This window comes from Azolla caroliniana, unplaced genomic scaffold, assembly GCF_043228905.1.
Source record: "Azolla caroliniana isolate FFs.n. ecotype wild unplaced genomic scaffold, voAzoCaro1.0.p SCAF_1, whole genome shotgun sequence".
In the NCBI taxonomy this organism is placed as follows: domain Eukaryota; kingdom Viridiplantae; phylum Streptophyta; class Polypodiopsida; order Salviniales; family Salviniaceae; genus Azolla; species Azolla caroliniana.
In genome coordinates, this window is record NW_028230436.1 from 33,489,831 (window position 1) to 33,508,917 (window position 19,087).

Genomic DNA, 19,087 nt, shown 5'->3' on the forward strand with positions numbered 1-19,087 from the left:
TTTGATGGATGCCATAAAAAAAACCGAAATTAATTTTACAACCCAAAAAACTGATGTGGATTTTATTTGAAATTTCCCACAGCAGCAAAATGCAGAAAAGCAGAAAAGCAGAAAGCTGAAGGCAGAAAAAGCAGAAAGCTGAAGGCAGAAAAGCACACTCCCAACAAAAACAACAAGAAAACAGACTCTGTTTTGTTTTCCATGGCTTCTCTCTCTCTCTCTCTCTCTCTCTCTCTCTCTCTCTCCATTTGTAATTAGTTTCTATTCTATTCTGTGAAGCACAGCGTCTCTAATACACGCGGCGATTAGCTTCTACCTCCTCCTCCTTCTCTATCTCTCTCTCTCTATGGATTGCTCTGTTCCTGTTTCTTCAATTGCCATTGCTTTTACCTCTTCTTTTTCTTTCATCTTTGTTCCATTTCATCGTATGTGTTATTGGCGCTAAAAAGCAAATTCTTCAACTCCATTCTCTCTCAACACCAACCCTGGACAAATGGGCAGAAGTAAGTACTCCGTTTCTATTTAATTCTCTTTCAAGTTTTCTTCTATGCCCATGTTTATATTCTATGTTCTCTGTACATTTTTTTCCTTTGCAGGGCTTGAACGATGCAAAATCCGTGTCTTAATAAAGAACATGATTAATCATAAAACTATTATTTCTCTTTCTATCTCTCTGCTTTGCAAAGCTTGAATGCCGCAAATTCAAGGTCTAAATAAAATGCTATGAAATTCTCTGTGTTTCCTGTGGTCTCGTATATATTTGCTTCATTATTGTTATTTTTCATTTCATATATTGCGTTGTCTCTGTCATGATTAAGGTTACGAGTCAAAACCCACATATAAAGAGTCCATTTATTTCCTCGGAAGCTGCTGATTTTTTAGGGTTGATTGTTGCTCTCTGTCATAAACTAGGCAATGAACCAAAACTCAGGTCTCGAGGTTAGGTTAGATATGAAGAGAAAAATGGTCACTTTTCTGTTCTATCTTATGAATCAACACCCACGTGTAGAGAACAGATTAGGTAAGAACCCATGTTTTTCTTTCAAGAAATATAGTGACGTTTTAGGGTAAAATTGGCACTTCTTTTCTCTTTCTAAAGTCACATCTAGAGGACATATTTTGTAAGAACCTGTGTAATGTTTTTAAAGAACCCATGTATTTCTTCAGAGAACTAATGTGGGCTATGTTGACCTGTTTCTATATGCTGCTTGGTATTTACATTTAGCATGGAAGTAAGGGTTGTTAGGAACCTTATTGAGTACAAATTTGCATTCCCATGTATTTCTTCAGAGAACTAATGTGGGCTATGTTGACCTGTTTCTATATGCTGCTTGGTATTTACATTTAGCATGGAAGTAAGGGTTGTTGAGAACCTTATTGAGTACAAATTTGCATTCCCATGTATTTCTTCAGAGAACTAATGTGGGCTATGTTGACCTGTTTCTATATGCTGCTTGGTATTTATATTTAGCATGGAAGTAAGGGTTGTTGAGAACCTTATTGAGTACAAATTTGCATTGTGTAAAGCAGGCAGGAATAAAGGAAGGCGTGGGGGAATGGATGATACTGAAGATGATGACACAATTAGTACAGGCTCTACTGCTACTTCTTCGGAATTCACTATCGTACAAGATGTCGAGGAGGAAGGAGATGATACCTCCAAAATTAATGAATTCATTGACTACCTCTACGAGAAAAGGTCAATATTTTTTGTTGTCCCTGGACTTGATCCTCTGTATGCTCTTGTGCTTAAGAGTCTTTGGATTGCAGGGCAAAAACACGGGAAGAAGGGTTCCAAGGGCTCATAAATGCCTTGAGGAACACTGTCCTAACAGAGTTTGTTGAGTCTAAGTAAGGTTGCCCTGTTTCATTCTGCTGAACGACTAAAGGTATGTTAATGTTCTTATTGCAAATATATAATGTATTTCTCTATATTTTTCAGGTATGAAACTCTTCTTCATTTGTGTATTGGCTCCATCAAGAAAGGAACAAGCTCCGAGATTGCATTAGCATCTCAAGTTATCGGTAACAAAACAAAATTAAATTGAATTTTTGTTAAAATACATGAAACATCCCTGGAATAAATAACATTCAAGCTAGTAAGCCTAGCTTGGGTGCATGAAGAATAATTCTGGTAAGGAAAAATGACTATCCTAAGTCCAGTTATAGATAGATAGATATCTTTTAACATCCACCAGAGCCTGAGTGCAATCTATGAGACAGGGCCTAGTCCACGGTGAAGATCAGACCTCGGTTCTCTCAGTTCATGACATTTGATGCAACAATGTAAACCACCAAGCCAACAGTCAGAGAAAATGATGAGGTGAACCCCTCCAGAGAAATTTGGACAACATTCCAGACCTCTACAACCTGTGAAGAGAGAAATTGTGGTACAAGATATGACCTATATGACCAACATCCACCTCTGGGAGAATAGGGAAATAAATAGAAGATCTTCCGTTTTCAAGGTGCTAGATGAGACCAACATCCAATTCTGGGAGAATTGGGAAATAAATAGAAGATATTCCATTTTCAAGGCGGTATATGAGGAAAATCCAACATCCAACTCTGGGAGAATAGGGAAATAAATAGAAGATCTTCCGTTTTCAAGGTGCTAGATGAGACCAACATCCAATTCTGGGAGAATTGGGAAATAAATAGAAGATATTCCATTTTCAAGGTGGTATATGAGGAAAAAGAGACATACTTTAATGATACACGACTCCAGAAACAGAGTTACATCCATTGGATACTAACTTGACATATAGGACAAAATGGGTAGATCCATTGTCCATTATATGAGACTTGCTTGTTCTCACTTAGGAGGTAGGCAGGTAATATCGGTCCTCTTGACTTCTCCTGGGGCTTTCCTCCTGCGGAAGCTCTTTATGGTTTTACCTGTAGATGGTTGGGAACATCATAAACACATATTTTGGGGTGGAAACATGTTTCATTTCCTTTGGTTTTGATATTCTTAGATGATTACTAGACCTATTCAAACCCACCATTTGCCTGGCATGTTTCCCTCTTTTCTATCTTTCTATTCCTTACTCCTATTCTTTAGTTACTGGGATTTCATCTGCAATCTAAACTGATGTGCCCTTGAAGGACTTCATTTGTTTATGGTCTCACTTAAGAAGTACTTGTTGAAAGGAATGAAAGTGTGTCCTCCTATGGCGTGGCATTAGTTTCTTCTTGTGTCTGGGTTATCATTTTATTGTTGGTTCCATAACTAATATGTTTGTTCACTGCCATCAAGAAACAAATAACTTCCTCATAAGGGAGAGGATATATTCCTTTCACTGAGGGTAAAGGCTATGTTAAGTTCCTGAGAGGAAAACAACGTGGTTGCAAGAACCCCAAAACCTGACCTGCAACAATTGCTTTAGTCTAAATTGAGATCGTGGCCATCAAGCCCCAACACCCCTGGTGGGGGACGGTCAGTCCAATAGCTAATGAGCCCACTTTAGTGCTAATTAATGCCAACTAATTTAGTCAAGCATATGCTCAACAGCTCATAACAGACATAGCTCTACAGGCTTTACTTTATTCTCTCTATTGATTGGGTTATGTAATCCAGGATTGATTTCTGTAACAAGTGGAGCTGGAGATATAGCCCAGCACGTTTTATCTGAAGCTTCTCCTCATTTAATTAAAGTTGCAAAATTGGGCTCTGAATCTAAAGCAAGAACTGCTGTATGTCATGTTTACTGATATCAATATTCTTGAAAGTGGGCACTGTGAGATGTGCAGTTACAACTTAAATTTTGGCAGGCATTGGAAGCACTAGCTTTAGCCTGCTTTATTGGTGGAGATAATTATGAGGTAACAGAGGACGTAATGGTTGTGCTTTGGCAGATGGGTAAACATAAAGGAAATCACCATTCAGATCAAGTGAGTGAATTGTTCAAGCTTCAAGATCTTCTTGTCTCTGGTTACTGCAAATTTAATCTCTTTGATTTATCAGACTTTGGGGATCAGCACACCTAAAGCTGATGTTAGAGCTGCAGCTTTGTCAGCTTGGACCTTCCTTCTAACTGATATTCCAAAATCACGTATTATCAGCTCTCACATGCCTGGGTAAGGAGAATATAATGGTCAAATGTTATTTGTTATGATTTTTTTCTAATGATAGACTTTTTTTAGGTCGTTATCCACACTATCATCCTTGCTTGAGAGCGAAGACCAAACTGTACGCATATCGTCTGGGGAAGCAGCTGCTCTTCTTTTCGAAACAAAAAATTCATTTCAGTTAGAGAACTCAAATACAAATGAAGAGGATTTAATTGAACAGTTGCGGCGATTGGCTCTGGAGGCTGGTGGAAAGGGGCAGGCAAACAAGAAGGTCCAGCGCAGCTCATTTAAGGAAATTCTTTCTATTGTTGAGGTACTTGGCTAAACATTTATCTTTCCATGAGTTAGATTGTTTGGCATTCCACATAATAAGATTTTTGCTTGTTTTGATCGCATCATAGTTCTCTCATTGTTTATTGATATATCATTAGTAAAGCAGTTTCACTCTGGTTACTGACAAGAATCCTTAGCATATGGTTGGGGTAGCTGAACATGGTCAGTTTGGGCTAATTCTCTTGGTCACAACCGCTCTTAGGAATTTCTGATGGACATAGTCAGCCAGCTGTAATGTAGTTGCCAATAACATGTAGGGTTCTGCTTCAGCCACAGTAGTGTTTAGAGATTAGGTATTTTGTGCTTGTGTTAATTTGTTAAACTTGTAGCTTGTATTTAAATTTCATGTTCACAGGTTTTTTTTCTTGTTCCTTATTTAATGCATTAATGATTATTTTAAGCTGGCAATGTGTAGCTTTGTATGTTTCACATCCAAATTATTTAGTTTTGTTTAATCTTTCTCTCATTTTATTTAGCCTCGAGCCTCTCAGATGTTTATAAATCTGTTCATAGCATCTCTAGCGTGTAACATGTTTATATAAGATGCATTTATTAATATTATTTAATGACATCCCCATTTAATATGGGTGTCTTTTGCAAAGTTCCTTTTTCTTAGTACTCATTCTACCTCTTGTTTGCAGGGTGGGTCTGCATCTGGTATTTCTATTAAGCTTAAGCAGAGAGATGTACTCTCTCTGCATTCCTGGACTCAGATGATCCAGGTTTTGAATATCATTATTTATAATTTTGATTCACGGTTTTAGTATATATAATGACTTAAAGCCAATAAAATATTCTTTCCAAAACTGATCGTTGATTCCTTTGATTACTCAGTACAAATTCTTCAGACACATTTTAGCAGACGGTCTTCAGAGGCATTTACAGGTGTTTGAGGCTCATTTTCTTTTGATATTGTCCCAACTCAATCCAGATTCTTTTTTATTTTCTCAACTTAATGGATGCTTTTCATGTCCTAATTGATCAGGAAAATTCTTTACTTCATGAAATATTTGGGTTTGTGCCGCTCCAAGAGAAGATATTGCCACTTTCCACTAAAGAGAAGGTCCACTTTTTTTCCTGCAACACTACCAGAACTGTTGGAAATTTGTGGCCATATTCATATTATATATATAGATAAATATGAAGAGATCTATTTTCATTAAAAATAAATATTGCCGAAGATCTAATTTTATATGTTATTTGATGGATTGCTAAAACACAATACAATTGTGAGGAGAGGGGAGTTATTTCATATATTATTATAGAGATCTATTTTCGTGACGACGAATTCAATGGAGTATTTGAAAATAAATCTCTCCAAAAATGTAACAAAAATAACACAATTTTAACGTTAAATTCCAAACCAAGCATTGAAACTACTTGTCATGAAAAAGGGGTGTATAAGAGGTGAGCAATATGTTGGTTTTCAGTAACTTTTTATCTCAGAAAGTATTTTCTTTTGTTGCAGAGAATGTATATGTCACCAAACTCTGTTTTGAGTAAAGCACGGACACAACAAATGAACCAAAAGAGATCTCTGGCTCATGTAAGTAATGTGTTTCTTAGATTCTTGATAGGATGTGTTAAAAATATTCTTGACTGAAAGTTGTTATTGTGCAACAAACAGGCTGGGCAAGTTGGTCACTATGGAGCAAATGGAGACGATTGTGACTAATTATATTTATTGTTATACTAGTACCTTCTTATTTATTCATGAATCCGGTTCAAAAAAAGCTGATTTAGGGCTGTCTGCTCTCTCTTCCCCTCCCTCTTGGACTAAAAAAACGAATCCAAATGTGAGAAATACTGCACCCATACATTGATTGCCACCATTGTAGATTCAAAGTTTACCGTGTTAATAAAAACAAAAAAAAATTGATCGTTTTGTGTAATAATAATAACCAATTCATTCGTAAAGAGGCAAGTAAATTGTGGTATAGAGTAATGAATTATAGTTTCAGTCTTATTGACAGGACCCTTTCTCATATTGATAAAAGAACCATGATGGTCAATGAACTAGGATTGCATAGATCTTGTTGGAACAAGGCGTTGTTCCATTGTTTGTTTATTCTATTTTAATCCATCTACTTACATTATGGTCGATATTATTCAATTTGAGGTCCCATCAAGAAATTCTACCTTGCCTAGTGCAGTGCATACAATTATATGATACAATGGATCAATTTGTAACCAAGTACAAAATTTTTATACAAATGAAGACCCAAGTCATCGAGGGGCTGTGATTTCATATGGTAGTTTCATTGAACCAAGTGATAATCTCTGATGGGTAGGATAGTGGTCTCCTAAGCTTTTCAGATATTGCTATTGGACAAGATTGATTGATAGCCATGTGTATATGGACAACCTCCATATATAGAAGAGTAAATTTTAATCACATAATATAATAATTTGGTGTACATTAGTGAAAGGGGGCTAGAAGATGTATACATGTTATACTAAAGATGCTCATTGAAAAACATATCAGCAAATTTCGGAATGAAACAATAAAATGGAAACTTTTGGCCATTCATTACCATGAATTTCAGTATGCATAGCACATTCATATGGAAATCTCATAAAGACAGGTTATGAAAAACTCCCCAAACAGATTAATATTCATAATAAGTTACTCAAATCTTAGAACGTTCCTTGACAATTCTCAATGCAAGGTTCTTATATTTTTTAGCAAAGGGAGGTCACTCCTGAAACTGAAACTTAGAGTTTGCAATTTCATGCAAATATGATTATCCTTGCATCTCTCAACTGACGAGGATAGTAAAATGATAAGGGTTTGAGCTACTCAACCATGATTATCCCCAAACCCTTCAATTAGTTAGTCATCCATGCTTGAACTAAACCATTCCATTCGTTAGCTCTAAGTAGGGATTGAAACTTCAAAGCCATTTGATACACATAAATATCTTCTATTTCCTAAATTTCATGATTATCCCCAAACCCTTCAATTAGTTTGTCATCCATGCTTGAACTAAACATTCCATTCGTTAGCTCTAAGTAGGGATTGAAACTTCAAAGCCATTTGATACACATAAATATCTTCTATTTCCTAAATTTTAAATAGTCTCATGCAAGCATTGAACAAGCCTTTCCTGCATGCCACAAATGACTGAGATGCTTACATGTGTAAAATGGGTAGGTGATGAATTTCTTTAAAATCCGTACATATTCATGGGCTCAAGACAATTTACATATTCTAGAAAATGGCCTCCACCGTCAGAAGCAAATGTGTCCATCCAAAACACAATGGACAGTTATGCCTCATTAAATAGCTTGATAAGAATTTACACAATATTGAAAGGTTATTCAAGTACTGTTTCTGGCTTATCGTTGTTTTTCACAAGCTCGATGAGCAGTTATTAACATGGTGCTGAAAACTGATGTTTCACAATTGTAAGCTCTCTTTTGGTTTATACAACTTCACTTGGACAGCCTTCCCTACTTTAAGACGAAATATGTGCTTCCTTGAATTGTATACACATTGCCTCGATTAAAAATGGTGAGTGAGTAATGATCATAGTTATAGCCAGCTTTTGCACCTGTTCCAACTTTCGATGATTCATGATATATATATATTCCTTCTGATGTCTTGGATCAGGGCGGACAGTAGTATACATAAACCTTTGCTCATTTGCATTCTCAACAATCGCCATTTAATTAAAGAAATAGGGTGCTTGTAGCACCTCTTTCAGATTGAAATTGCCTCGTTCAGGAACTGGAGGAAAGTTAACATCTGGGAAACTCTCTTCAAAGCTCTTTAACAACTGTGTACGAAAAAAGTACCAGCAAAATAAAAATTTAAGGCATAACCAAAAGAATAAAGAACAAGCAACATAAAAATTCCAACCATTTTAAATCTACATACAATACTTACTGAACCAAATTGAAATTACTCTAATTTACAAAAAAATTACTGATCTATGAGATAATATTTGACCATTGAATTTAATCCATTACATAATTTGATTTTTTTTTGTAGTTTAAATCATTTAACATTGTTTATTTTTTTATTTTATCCAGCTGAACATGCACATGCTAATTGATTTATCCCTCAGATTAATGTAACTTTCTTCAAAGCCTTACCAAAATGGGTTAATGCAAATTATATTCGAATACGAAATCTTTGCCAACTGATGGCTTAGGGAAAACTCATTAGACATACTGAGGGGGAAGCTCATTCAAAATACTTTCATCATAAAACATTCTTAAAGGAAACCCATTCAAAATACTTACATTTTCTAAGATAGGTTGGTCATAAAGCTCTACAAACTTCTCTCTCAGAATCAAATTCATCTTATCAACATTGCCCGCATGTGTCCAATATGAGTCATGAACACCTGAAAGCAAGAGAAAAATACCCTCCATAGTGTTTTACTAAGCCAGGTTGCAAATATATTTTGCTTAAATAAATATCACACTAACCAGCAAATGTTAATCCTGCTTTTTTGCAAGCAATAGCTGTCATCATCATATGTGTGCTATCAAGGGAGTGCACAAAGTTAGGCGGGAAAGCTGTCCTTTGTCTTTTTACCATAACCTGAAATTTTGGCAGTAAAAGTCAAAGAGTAATAAACATGATAGGCTGTACTTTGATTTCCATTTTATTTTTGATCCTGTTCAAGAGGCTAATAGAATTCTTTTGAATTCTCGGGAAAGCAAACTTAAGCCCTAATCTTCAATGGAAAACTGTAAAACCCTAGATAAAAAAGCAGTCCTATTTGCTACTAGTGCTGCTCCTCAGTTCATGCTGCTAAAGGAAATAAAGAGAAACATCGGTAACCTCAAGATCTAGCATTTATTAATAATGATATTTCCCCAGGGAAAACTTTTGAAGTTGCACAAAAACACAAAACACAGTCATGGGCACACTGGTCATCATAATTATGTAACAAGATTAACTTATATAAGCTATAACACGCTATTATTCCAAATCATAACTTAAAAATAGAGCAAATGTACACATGAAATAAAGCAGGCTATAAATAAGTAAAGATCATCATACCCTTGTATCATTGGAATGAACTAGGCAGAGTGTTTGCAAAGATGTTCTGACCTGCAAAATCAACTAATCAGTTGATTGACATCGTATATATACATATACATCTGCATATATAACCCAGTAGAAATAACCTGGAAAGAAATATTACCATCACTTTGTGAGGTTTCCGGTAAGGCTGAACAACTGGAAGTCCTAAGGGTGTTATCCATTTCACAGGCTGGTTATGAGATGCAATAACCTACACAAAGGAAAGGTTGAAACTAATTTTATATCAACGGCCTCAGACTCTATTTCATTAATCCACACTAATGACCTTAGCACAATCCCCTAGCCAACCCATGATGATTCTGGCTGCTTTGAACATCTCTCCAAGGGCAGCCAATGTCGTCTGCATGCTTATGAGACATCCACACCATAAGATACCAATTTCTAAAACTCATTGAACTGAGCAATAGAAACTCAAGAAAAAGTTTCTACAGACCTTGGCAGCATAGCAGGAAACATTAAAAGCTTGCTTATCATCTGTCAATGTGTGCCTTTCTTGTAGCCTATTCAATATTTGATCTCGTGCTCCTATATATGTTACTCCATAAACTGAGGTCATAACAGTTTGCTTCACCAGCTTCCGGTCAACCTATTGAAACGATCATAGTAAATGGTGTTACAATCTCAGATTTTAAGTTGTTCTCATAGACTGTGAACACTTGATGATATGACTGTAAACCTGTGAGTGTAAAAGCTTGGCCAATTCCATTGTGCTTTCATCGCTAAACTCTTTCTCAAGTAATTCTTTGACACTGCACTTGCCATATGTTGTACCCACACTTAATTCATGATATATCAGTTGCAACCCGACCATTACACCAAATACCAAAACCATTTTGTATGCTAAGAAACGAAAACACATATCTTCTTTAATAAAGCTTAACCTACCTACAAAGTTTCCTACGAATATTAAAGACAAAAAACACATCCACAGTTTTCAAATTCCAAAATAGCTCCCTAGAAGTTGACAAAATATAGCCGAAACGAGCATAGTGTTTCGATTGTTTTTGGTAGCAAAGCATTCATGCAAAATCTGAGCACAAAGATAGATAGTTTTGAAGTGGACTACCGTACTGCTATATCCGTATATACATCAGCAGGTTTCTCTTGTACAGTTAAATTTACTGATTCAGCTCCTAACTGGATATAGGAAAGACACAAGTGAGCTATTTATACATTTGACCTTTTAAAGATATGTCTATATAACAAAATATTATCATTTACTTACAACATCCCTTCCTAATGCAGCATAATGTTGCAAACCATTACAAGAACCATCCTGCAGGAGGCAACATAAGCAGCCTCAATAGAGGAAAACCAAGTTTTCATTAATGGAAAAAACCAAGTTTTCATTATTAAGGAAAACAAATCTCCAAATAAAATCACAGAATTATTAACTATTTCTCTATCAATGTCATTTCAGAAAGAAACTCTTGAGAAAAAGTGAGCGATGTTCACAAAAAGATCCACAAAACTTACTTGATGAATCGGCAAATATGAACAATATGTTTCTAGATTTGTTGACAACAATGCACTAGATATTTCCATGCAAGTAGCAAGACATTGGAAAGGATCTTCTGCTGTAAGCCACCATCGCCTACCCTCTAAAGGTTTGTTAGCTGAATCAAGAATATTGTCCATGTTCTTCTCCACAAAGGCAAGACGACCTTCAAAAGAGAACTTGTCCACACCATTTCCATACACATTGGCCAAATGAATCTTCAGCCAGTGGAATCCTGTCTTCCCTAAAGGATGTCCTTCTGCAAACTCTAGCAGTCCACGACACATGTCAGAGCCAAGGTGGTTCAGGTGCGGATGCATAGGATACGCTCGACCACGGAAATCAATATTGTGTGGATAATAGAAACACTCTTCATTCTTCATCTGTCGAGCTACCTGGAAGTGTGAATCTCTATTCAGTGAAGATAATAGAAATATTATATACAATCTCCCTCTCTCTCTCTCCCCCAAAGACAAGACAACACTTAAGATGTAATCTCTTGTTTGGTCTTATAGGTCAATTTGGCCTCTTAAAAGACGTTAATCTCTCTCTCTCTCTCAAAGACGAGACAATACTTAAGATGTAATCTCTTGTTTGGTCTTATAGGCCAATTTGGCCTCTTAAAAGACATTAACCTCTCTCTCTCTCTCTCTCTCTCTCTCTCTCTCTCTCTTCTCTCTATTATTCATGCATATTTCTAGCTATTCATATTCTTAACTTTCACTTTTTTGAAGATTGCTGAAACTACCCATATTTGTAATCACGATTTATCATATAAGCTAATTTCAGCCTCCAGCAGGCATTAGTGTATGGTTCTTTTCTTTGTCCCTCTCCACTAGTACACTCTGAATTGAAGTACAATTCAAATATATCTACCATGAACTCTAGCAACTTTAACAATGGTATGGACAAAAAGAGAGGAGAGTATCAAGGATTTACAGAAAGCTTTAATTCAATGTCACAGCGCTGTGAATGCAGCTCTCGGTTCGTTCGTCTTACTTTAGCTCTTTCCCACCTCCATTTCCGCAGCACCTCTGTATCATCCGTTTCTGGTTTCTCTGGCTCTGGAACCTGTCACCCAAAAAAGATAGCAGCTTTCCGATTTTGTTAACTACAGGTTACCAAAACTTGAGATATAAGTCACTAAGGATTTATATTGATTCAAAGTTCATATTAGAACTAGGAGGTACAAATGCCAGATTCTAAGCTAAGACAAATGCTGAAGGTTTTTGAGATTGTGCAATAATTCAGAATGCGCAGAAACTTCCAATCATAAGCCAATAAGTAACTCAACATGCAATAACATACATATCTTTATTAGACAGGTGTCGTTTAGGTTTTGTTGCAAGTGAATGAGAGATTAAACCAGTATAAAATAAATTTAAATAAATAAGTAGAATCAATGCATAAAGAAATCATGAAGATAAGACATGGTACTTTCATCTAAAACATTATTGCATCTATCTATATAATGTCACAGAAATTTACAAGAGCTTTTTACATCTTCACGATCAACCATATCTGCAAGACGACCACCGCATTCCCAAATCCTTTCCACAACATCAAGCAGCTTGTGATTGATTCTCCATTTTGTAGATCCAAGTATGTCCAAGGCCTGATACGTTCCAAATGTATAATCATGAAATCATATTAACATACTTAAGAAACCAGATCCAATCATGCAACATGCCATTGATGTTAGCAAGAGTAATCTAAAAACTGATGTTTATACTACATAGCTACATGCAATCTGCCAACCAGTGGAACAGATAACAGAAAGAAAAATATATAAAGCCACAACAACATAATCACCTACAAGACCTGTCAAAGAGTACAACTGTTTACATCACCCTGTCCATTTGAGCAACAAAAATAAAGAGTTTCTGTGCTATCTTCCAAAATCTAAATTGTTTGAAACATAATCATGAATCATGAATAATTAATAATCACCAATCATATTTGGTGCCTGACCGTTGGAACTGAAATTATTGCCCTTTTATCAAAATTCAAGTTTGTTATATGCCCACTTTACAGACTGTCCTTTTATCGCTTATTTCTCTCTGACTTTTTGGCACATCCAAGAATGGCAGTCAAGGATATACTCAAACTACCGTTGTAACTATGGGGCTTGCTACCAACTTAGACCTAACTATCAAATTGGTTACTAATAGTTTTCTCTTTATCAGATAGGCAATTATCTGAATTAATACCCTTACATTTTTTCTCCGATTTTCCACATTGCAGAGGTTTGACTCCCATAGCTCCACTGTCTGCGATTCAATTTATACAAACCACAGCTGAAAAAAATACCTCAGTGACTATTGGAACTGCTACCAACTCAGAACCTACAATCGAATTGATTACTGACATTTTTCTCCTTATCAGACAAGCAATTATCTTAACTAATAGCTTAATGATGTTTTTCCAATCTTCTGCATTGCAGACAGAGGCTTGGCCTGCATAGCTCTCCTTGATACAAGAGGGAGCATGTGATAATTCAACAACCATAGCTTGACACATGGTTCTTAGAATTGTACATAAGCACAAATCTGGATAGCCTTCACAGAGTCAGGAAGTAGTTACCTCTTTCAAGGAGAAACGAGCTCCAGTGTTTGTGGCTCTCAATTTGCATATAACTTTGAGAACTCTACTGGCTACCCGCATGATAGGAATTGGGGATCCAACTTATTCACTCATGGCTGTTGTGTAAAATATAATAATCTTGGTCTTATCAACTTCATAAAGATATTTCTTTCTTTACAAAATACATGTAGAGCATTTAGATGTTTATTGAGTACTCCCACAAGACTTGCACCAGGTCTATTTATGTAATCTCTAAGAGACATTGGTCGAAAGTGAAGAGAAAATGTAGCATTATCTGTCAAATGACCTATGAGACAGAGGAGTTACAAACGCCATATGACACATGGAACAGTATAAAATATATGCTACAAAAATACAAATAAAGGAGACCATAAGTTACCTATGGGACAATTTTAAACTAGCTATCAGCCTCTATTATACAAAGGCAACATTTTTATTAGCTTGTCTGTAGATACTATACTCCACTATTTAAGCAAAATATGTCCCCAACGTCAACGTTATAGAGTGATTTTTTGTTAAAACTTCTTTGGATTGGAGCATTTGTTATTACAAAATATTGATGACGTATTTAACATATTGGTGTATGTTAGAAAAATGAGCACAAAATATTCCTCTGTCTCCAACATATTCATGTTGCATAGCATTCATAATCTTTTCTTATATGTTACTGAGCTCTTAAGCCAATGACAAAGAAGACCTGGGGGAGAGGGGATAAATTGATACTTACTTCAAAAACAGGTTGTAATTGTCGTTTAGGAGTCATTTTCAAAGTATCTCCAAGTTCTTTGGCTCCATGGGTCCGCATGATACATGAGGGCAAAACCAGATGACCACCTTTTCGATACCTACAGAATAAAAAAGAGAACCTCTAAATTATCTAAGCTTCAAGATTGAAGGCAAGAAATATCGAAACAAGGGTCCCAGTTGATACCCTTTCCAAGGTAGAGGCTTCACAAGCATTGGCATATATGGTGTCACTACCCCACGGGCCTGAAAACATTTGCATGCCGGTCGTCAGATTTCATGAGAAGAATGAATCAAGAAATATTAAATGGAAAGCAGAAGATACCAAGTACCATTTTGTGAATGCCTTTAGATATGTAAGGATCACATTCTATAACACCATACTTCTTACTGCATGCAGTTTTATGTCCACTACATTGTAAGAAAAATGCCTTTAATTAAAAATAATATAGATATTCTAAGCTTAGAGCATCAATGATCAACTCCTGACGTATCACCTCTCTTTTCCAGTAACAGTTCTGACAGCATGCCGGAAAGCTGGTCTGACTTCCACAGTTCCCTCTTCCGGATTATCCCCTGGATCTTGAATATAAGCTGTCTCAATGAGAAGCTCTAACAATCTACATCCTACCTAAATCCAAGAAGAAATAAACCAAAGAAGCAGGTGTTAATATGGAATTCAGTAAAACAAATAGCTAAGCAAACAAAACCTGATTAACACAGACATGAGCTTGGATAATGCGGCTCCATGGCTCTGAGCTGTCTGCCTCCCGAACCTTCTTCATCAATACTCTCAACTTCTTTTGTTTGATAAATTTCTGTACTTGCTTCTGCAAGACTCTGTGTTTAGCTAGTTCCTCTTTAGATGCCTCATCCTCAACAGCTGCCTCCAGCTTGCCTTTCTTGCGAGACTTCTGCTTGAGGACCTGCTGCAATCTAACCTGAAAAAAACATAAAAAGCAAATGCTTATGAACCTATAATAACTATCAACATACAAATGAATAGCTCTACATCCTGTGAATTCTCGTCCATTTAGGTCGCTAGAAAAGTGAGGGCAAATTTGCAAAAACTGTCTCAGCTTAAATCATATTAGTTATTATCATGTCAAAGAAACAGATATCCTCAGAGGCTACTTATACATGAGCAGAATGTGCAACTGATCTCATTAGCTTTCTTGCAATATAGCCACAATTGATCATATGGTCAAATATATAGCCTAATCCATAGTGATTTGCACACAATAACACGCAATGAGTTAACTGTGCAGTGAAAATATCAAGAAAAGAGCACATGAAGCAGAAGTATTCATCCGCCCAATTACCATGGAAAAAATGTGAAGATTCAAGACCTACCAGTTAATTACATTTTAAGGATTTTGCATGGACAGGGCAATCGTGGAGACGAGCTTAAAAACTCAGTATACATGAAGGAGTCATAAGTTATAAACGTCTGCTAGAATTTCTGAGGTGACATAATTATGCCACTTAACCTAGAATGTATGATGTGTCGTCGATTGTCAAGGCAGTAGCTAACTTTGAAGGGCATAATGCTTTTGGGTAAAGTACAACAAAGACTTACCTCTTGCTCTACAGCTTCACCAATGCTCAATACAGGTACAATTACCCTCAACCCAACATTTGCATCCTCGGTCAGTAATTTGGCAACTGTCTTGTGCATAGTGATGACTGCTAACTTGTCAGCTGGAAGCAGACCAAGATATGGACCATAAGAGCTCCGGTTCAGCCTATACTCTCCCTTCTGGTATGCCTCTTGTTCAGCAGTTATAGCATTCACGAGGGGCTCAAACCAGCTCAGAAACATCGATTTCATAAAAGGTAGATTTGGAGCAAGCTGGTGTTTGCACATCTCTTCGAGTGTGTCCTTGTATTCTTGTATTGCTCGTTGCCATGCTTCTGATTCTATCTTCATTTGTCTTCGCATTAATTTGAGATGATTTCCCCTTGATATTTCTTTACCTGGGCCCTTCCTGTTACAAGTATCTGCCACAACATCAGGATTCTGTCGCCGTTTTTCTTTAACTTCCATCTCTAAGATATCATTTTCTTCAACCACTTGCTCTACAGCAGAAGCCTCAACAAGTTGTGCTGTGAAGGGAGCTGATCTAATAAAGTCGAAGTCGCTTCCCCAGAACTCCGTTAGTTCAAAGAGTAATAAGGGTTCAGCAGGGACATTCTCTGCTCTTAAAGCTTGAAAAAGAGCATTCTCGATAGTTGGAGCTTCAGGAGTCTTTGACGTCATCTGATTCGCAATCATGGGTATACCCCATAAGACTGTGTTCAAGGTTCCATGGACATCAGTTATTGGCGCAGGTGCTGAAGAACAGCAGTTTTCATCTCTGAATCTTAAACTCAATAGGGCTGCATCTTGAGGCTGCCTCTTATCAAATGCTATAGACAGAGCTGAAGAATGAAGGCTCTTCACGAAAACTTGTGCTGAAGAGTACCTATGGAGATGTATCCACAATCTGCCAAACCCAAAATTTGAGTGCTAATAAGCGAATGCATGTGAGGAATCGAGATCCTAACAAACAACTCAGTTAATCTAAACATGAACATCAAAAAATTTGGAAGCTAGCATATACCACTCATACTCAACCAAACCAATGAGCTGCGAGCCGTCGTTTAATTATTTCCTATACTGTACGTAGGGGCTTCTTACATGCTTCTTCAATAGTAAATATGCAATCCCACATTGCAAGGATAGGGGAGGCTTCTTGCATGCACCTTAGATATCAAACATGCAAGCCACCACCACAAGACTGGAGGAGGCATTATCATAAGTTGGGAAATACCAATAGGGTCATTATGAGAATAATCAGAAGAGAAGAGCACGATAAAGCTGGTATTCCTTTACGTATTCATTCCCAGGTCATTGCGTTGTGGTGGTCCTATCTCTAGCCTTCATCCATGGACGTCTATTATTCATTGTTATGTGTGTGCACATGATACGTATAACAATATTTTTCCAAATAAATGAAATACCAAAAGAGTGATAGTGAGAATAATGTACGAAGAAAAGAGTGTACAATAAGATAGCCAACGCTTGATGTATCCAAAAGTTCATTGTGTTGGGACCATAGCTATCTACCAGGTACTTTGAGTCCTATACCCTAGCATGTAAGAATGCGTCATGCAAGTAAAGAGTATTGATCGGATCAAGTCAAAGCAAGACCATTCGAATAAGACAGAACCATACCTTGATTGCTGTGCATAAGCAGAATCCAAAACCAGAACAGAATCTGATCCTGAAACCGAAACCCAACCTGAAAAGTGTAGATGCACGATATAAGAACCACACCAGGATTGCTTTGCAGGAGCCATATCCTAACCTAGGAATAAACACGGAGCTCAATCAAATCCCAAACCTGAAAGAAGGGAAGGCCTGAGGAGCTTTGAATTGGGCAGTGAGGAAGCCGGAGCTGAAAGCAAACACGAACCCGGAACTGAAACCGAAGGAGCTGGGTCTAGGTCTTTGCTGAGGGGATTTGATTTGGGTTTAGAAGAATGGAATCGGAGGCGAAGAATCCGAGAGTAGAATTTAGTGATTCTCCACATGCCTTGAAGGGCTGTACAGCAGAGGCTGAAGGGTGGGCGATGTGATAAGCGCGCTCTCACTCTCTGTCTGTCTGTCTGTCTGTCTAGGAACTTGCAACATATACGTAGAGCTCCATCTATGGAGAATGAAGGGAACAGGACAGTGGCCAGATATGTTTCTCTCCCTTCCCTCCCTGGCTCTCTCACTCTGTCTCTGTTTGTCTGCCGGGAGAGAAAAGACAGAGTGTGTGTGTGTGAGAGAGAGAGGTCTGTGATTAAAAGAGCCCAACAAAAAAGCCCCCCTAAAACCCTCCCCAAACCACATACATACATACATACATACATTACCTGCCTCCAATAACTCTCTCTTCTTCTTTTATCAGAGAAGTGATGAAGTGTTATTATGTACATAGACTGACTATAGTAGTAGTAATAGTAGTGCAATAACTAACACGAAGTCTTCTCCTTTCCCCATGAGGAGGACCTCTCCTCACTCGCGAGTGCCTTCTCCTCCGGACACAAGACAAACTCTCTCTATGTTATGTATATGTATTGTATGCTCATGATCCGAACATCGCTTTCTCTTCTTCGCCTCTGTACCTACCCACATGCTTCTTTTATACGCCAAACAATGAAACTCGTTCACATGAAATGGAAGATGAAATCGGCATCTAATATCGTATGCATCAAGGAATGTACCACGAGCTTGATACATTCACGACTAACCAAGGTTCCTCTTCAAACAACTTGTGATAGACATCATTGCTATCACCACAAGGATCAACTTTATACCATTGAGTATATTGTCTTTCATTGGTTCATCAACCAATGATTCCCAAATAGAGTTTACAAGAATATACAATGTGAATAATGATCACCAAATATGATTATATCCATATTGTGGTGTTACCACAGTGCATTTCACAAATATGAAACTTAATTTGGGTTGTTTTTGGAGGCCCTAATTTATCTAGGTGGCTCTAAAACTAGCATTTTGCACAATTACCTCGCGAAGCTCTTCCATACAATTGCATTAAGAGGTTTGACAAACACATATTGATGATCGAACTACAAATCACTTGCATAGAGGAGATTTGGTGTTTATGTATAAATGATCAAGTTTTAAATCTCACTCAAGCAGATGATATTTGTATATCGTAGGTATAAAAATATATTATTAGCATCCTTGGAGGTAAAATATAACTTATGGAACCAAA

General features: G+C 37.0%; 2 protein-coding genes across 5 annotated transcripts; one reads left to right on the top strand and one right to left on the bottom strand.

Annotated features, from left to right (window-relative positions):
* The first annotated feature begins 192 nt into the window (after positions 1-192).
* LOC147869937 (uncharacterized) lies at positions 193-6,246 on the top strand. 3 transcript variants are annotated; one of them, XM_087335001.1, is made up of 13 exons: positions 193-503; positions 1,472-1,699; positions 1,771-1,851; positions 1,943-2,025; positions 3,581-3,696; positions 3,775-3,894; positions 3,968-4,080; positions 4,147-4,387; positions 5,049-5,129; positions 5,242-5,292; positions 5,393-5,470; positions 5,876-5,953; positions 6,035-6,246. In XM_087335001.1, exons 2-13 carry the CDS (start codon positions 1,473-1,475, stop codon positions 6,080-6,082), a joined length of 1,317 nt encoding a protein of 438 aa, XP_087191127.1. In that variant the 5' UTR covers positions 193-503; position 1,472; the 3' UTR covers positions 6,083-6,246. The 3 variants fall into 3 exon arrangements, with proteins under 3 accessions (XP_087191127.1, XP_087191135.1, XP_087191144.1); XM_087335009.1 differs by having other exon boundaries at positions 1,528-1,699; XM_087335018.1 differs by having other exon boundaries at positions 1,531-1,699.
* Positions 6,247-7,997: 1,751 nt separating this feature from the next.
* Positions 7,998-18,024, bottom strand: LOC147869938 (DNA-directed RNA polymerase 1, mitochondrial-like). 2 transcript variants are annotated; one of them, XM_087335039.1, is made up of 21 exons: positions 17,702-18,024; positions 17,533-17,599; positions 15,895-16,801; positions 15,041-15,256; positions 14,813-14,946; positions 14,648-14,705; positions 14,503-14,561; positions 14,299-14,416; positions 12,469-12,582; positions 11,907-12,038; positions 10,946-11,362; positions 10,695-10,745; positions 10,536-10,606; positions 10,146-10,218; positions 9,903-10,055; positions 9,735-9,809; positions 9,570-9,659; positions 9,425-9,475; positions 8,845-8,959; positions 8,656-8,759; positions 7,998-8,186 (listed from the first exon to the last, which is right to left on the bottom strand). In XM_087335039.1, exons 1-21 carry the CDS (start codon positions 17,889-17,891, stop codon positions 8,076-8,078), a joined length of 3,306 nt encoding a protein of 1,101 aa, XP_087191165.1. In that variant the 5' UTR covers positions 17,892-18,024; the 3' UTR covers positions 7,998-8,075. The 2 variants fall into 2 exon arrangements, with proteins under 2 accessions (XP_087191165.1, XP_087191156.1); XM_087335030.1 differs by having other exon boundaries at positions 14,648-14,726; positions 17,702-18,023.
* Between the last annotated feature and the right edge of the window lie 1,063 nt (positions 18,025-19,087).

What these genes read in the sequence shown, in the direction of transcription:
- LOC147869937 (XM_087335001.1), top strand. Translation starts at nt 1,473, where the DNA reads ATGGAAGTAAGGGTTGTTGAGAACCTTATTGAGTACAAATTTGCATTG. An exon ending in GACTACCTCTACGAGAAAAG is followed by an intron (nt 1,700 to 1,770) that starts GTCAATATTTTT and finishes TTTGGATTGCAG; the next exon opens with GGCAAAAACACGGGAAGAAG. An exon ending in CCTGGACTCAGATGATCCAG is followed by an intron (nt 5,130 to 5,241) that starts GTTTTGAATATC and finishes TTGATTACTCAG; the next exon opens with TACAAATTCTTCAGACACAT.
- LOC147869938 (XM_087335030.1), bottom strand. Translation starts at nt 17,891, where the DNA reads ATGTGGAGAATCACTAAATTCTACTCTCGGATTCTTCGCCTCCGATTC. An exon ending in ATATGGTTGATCGTGAAGAT is followed by an intron (nt 12,039 to 12,468) that starts GTAAAAAGCTCT and finishes TTTGGGTGACAG; the next exon opens with GTTCCAGAGCCAGAGAAACC. An exon ending in CATATTTGCCGATTCATCAA is followed by an intron (nt 10,746 to 10,945) that starts GTAAGTTTTGTG and finishes TGCCTCCTGCAG; the next exon opens with GATGGTTCTTGTAATGGTTT.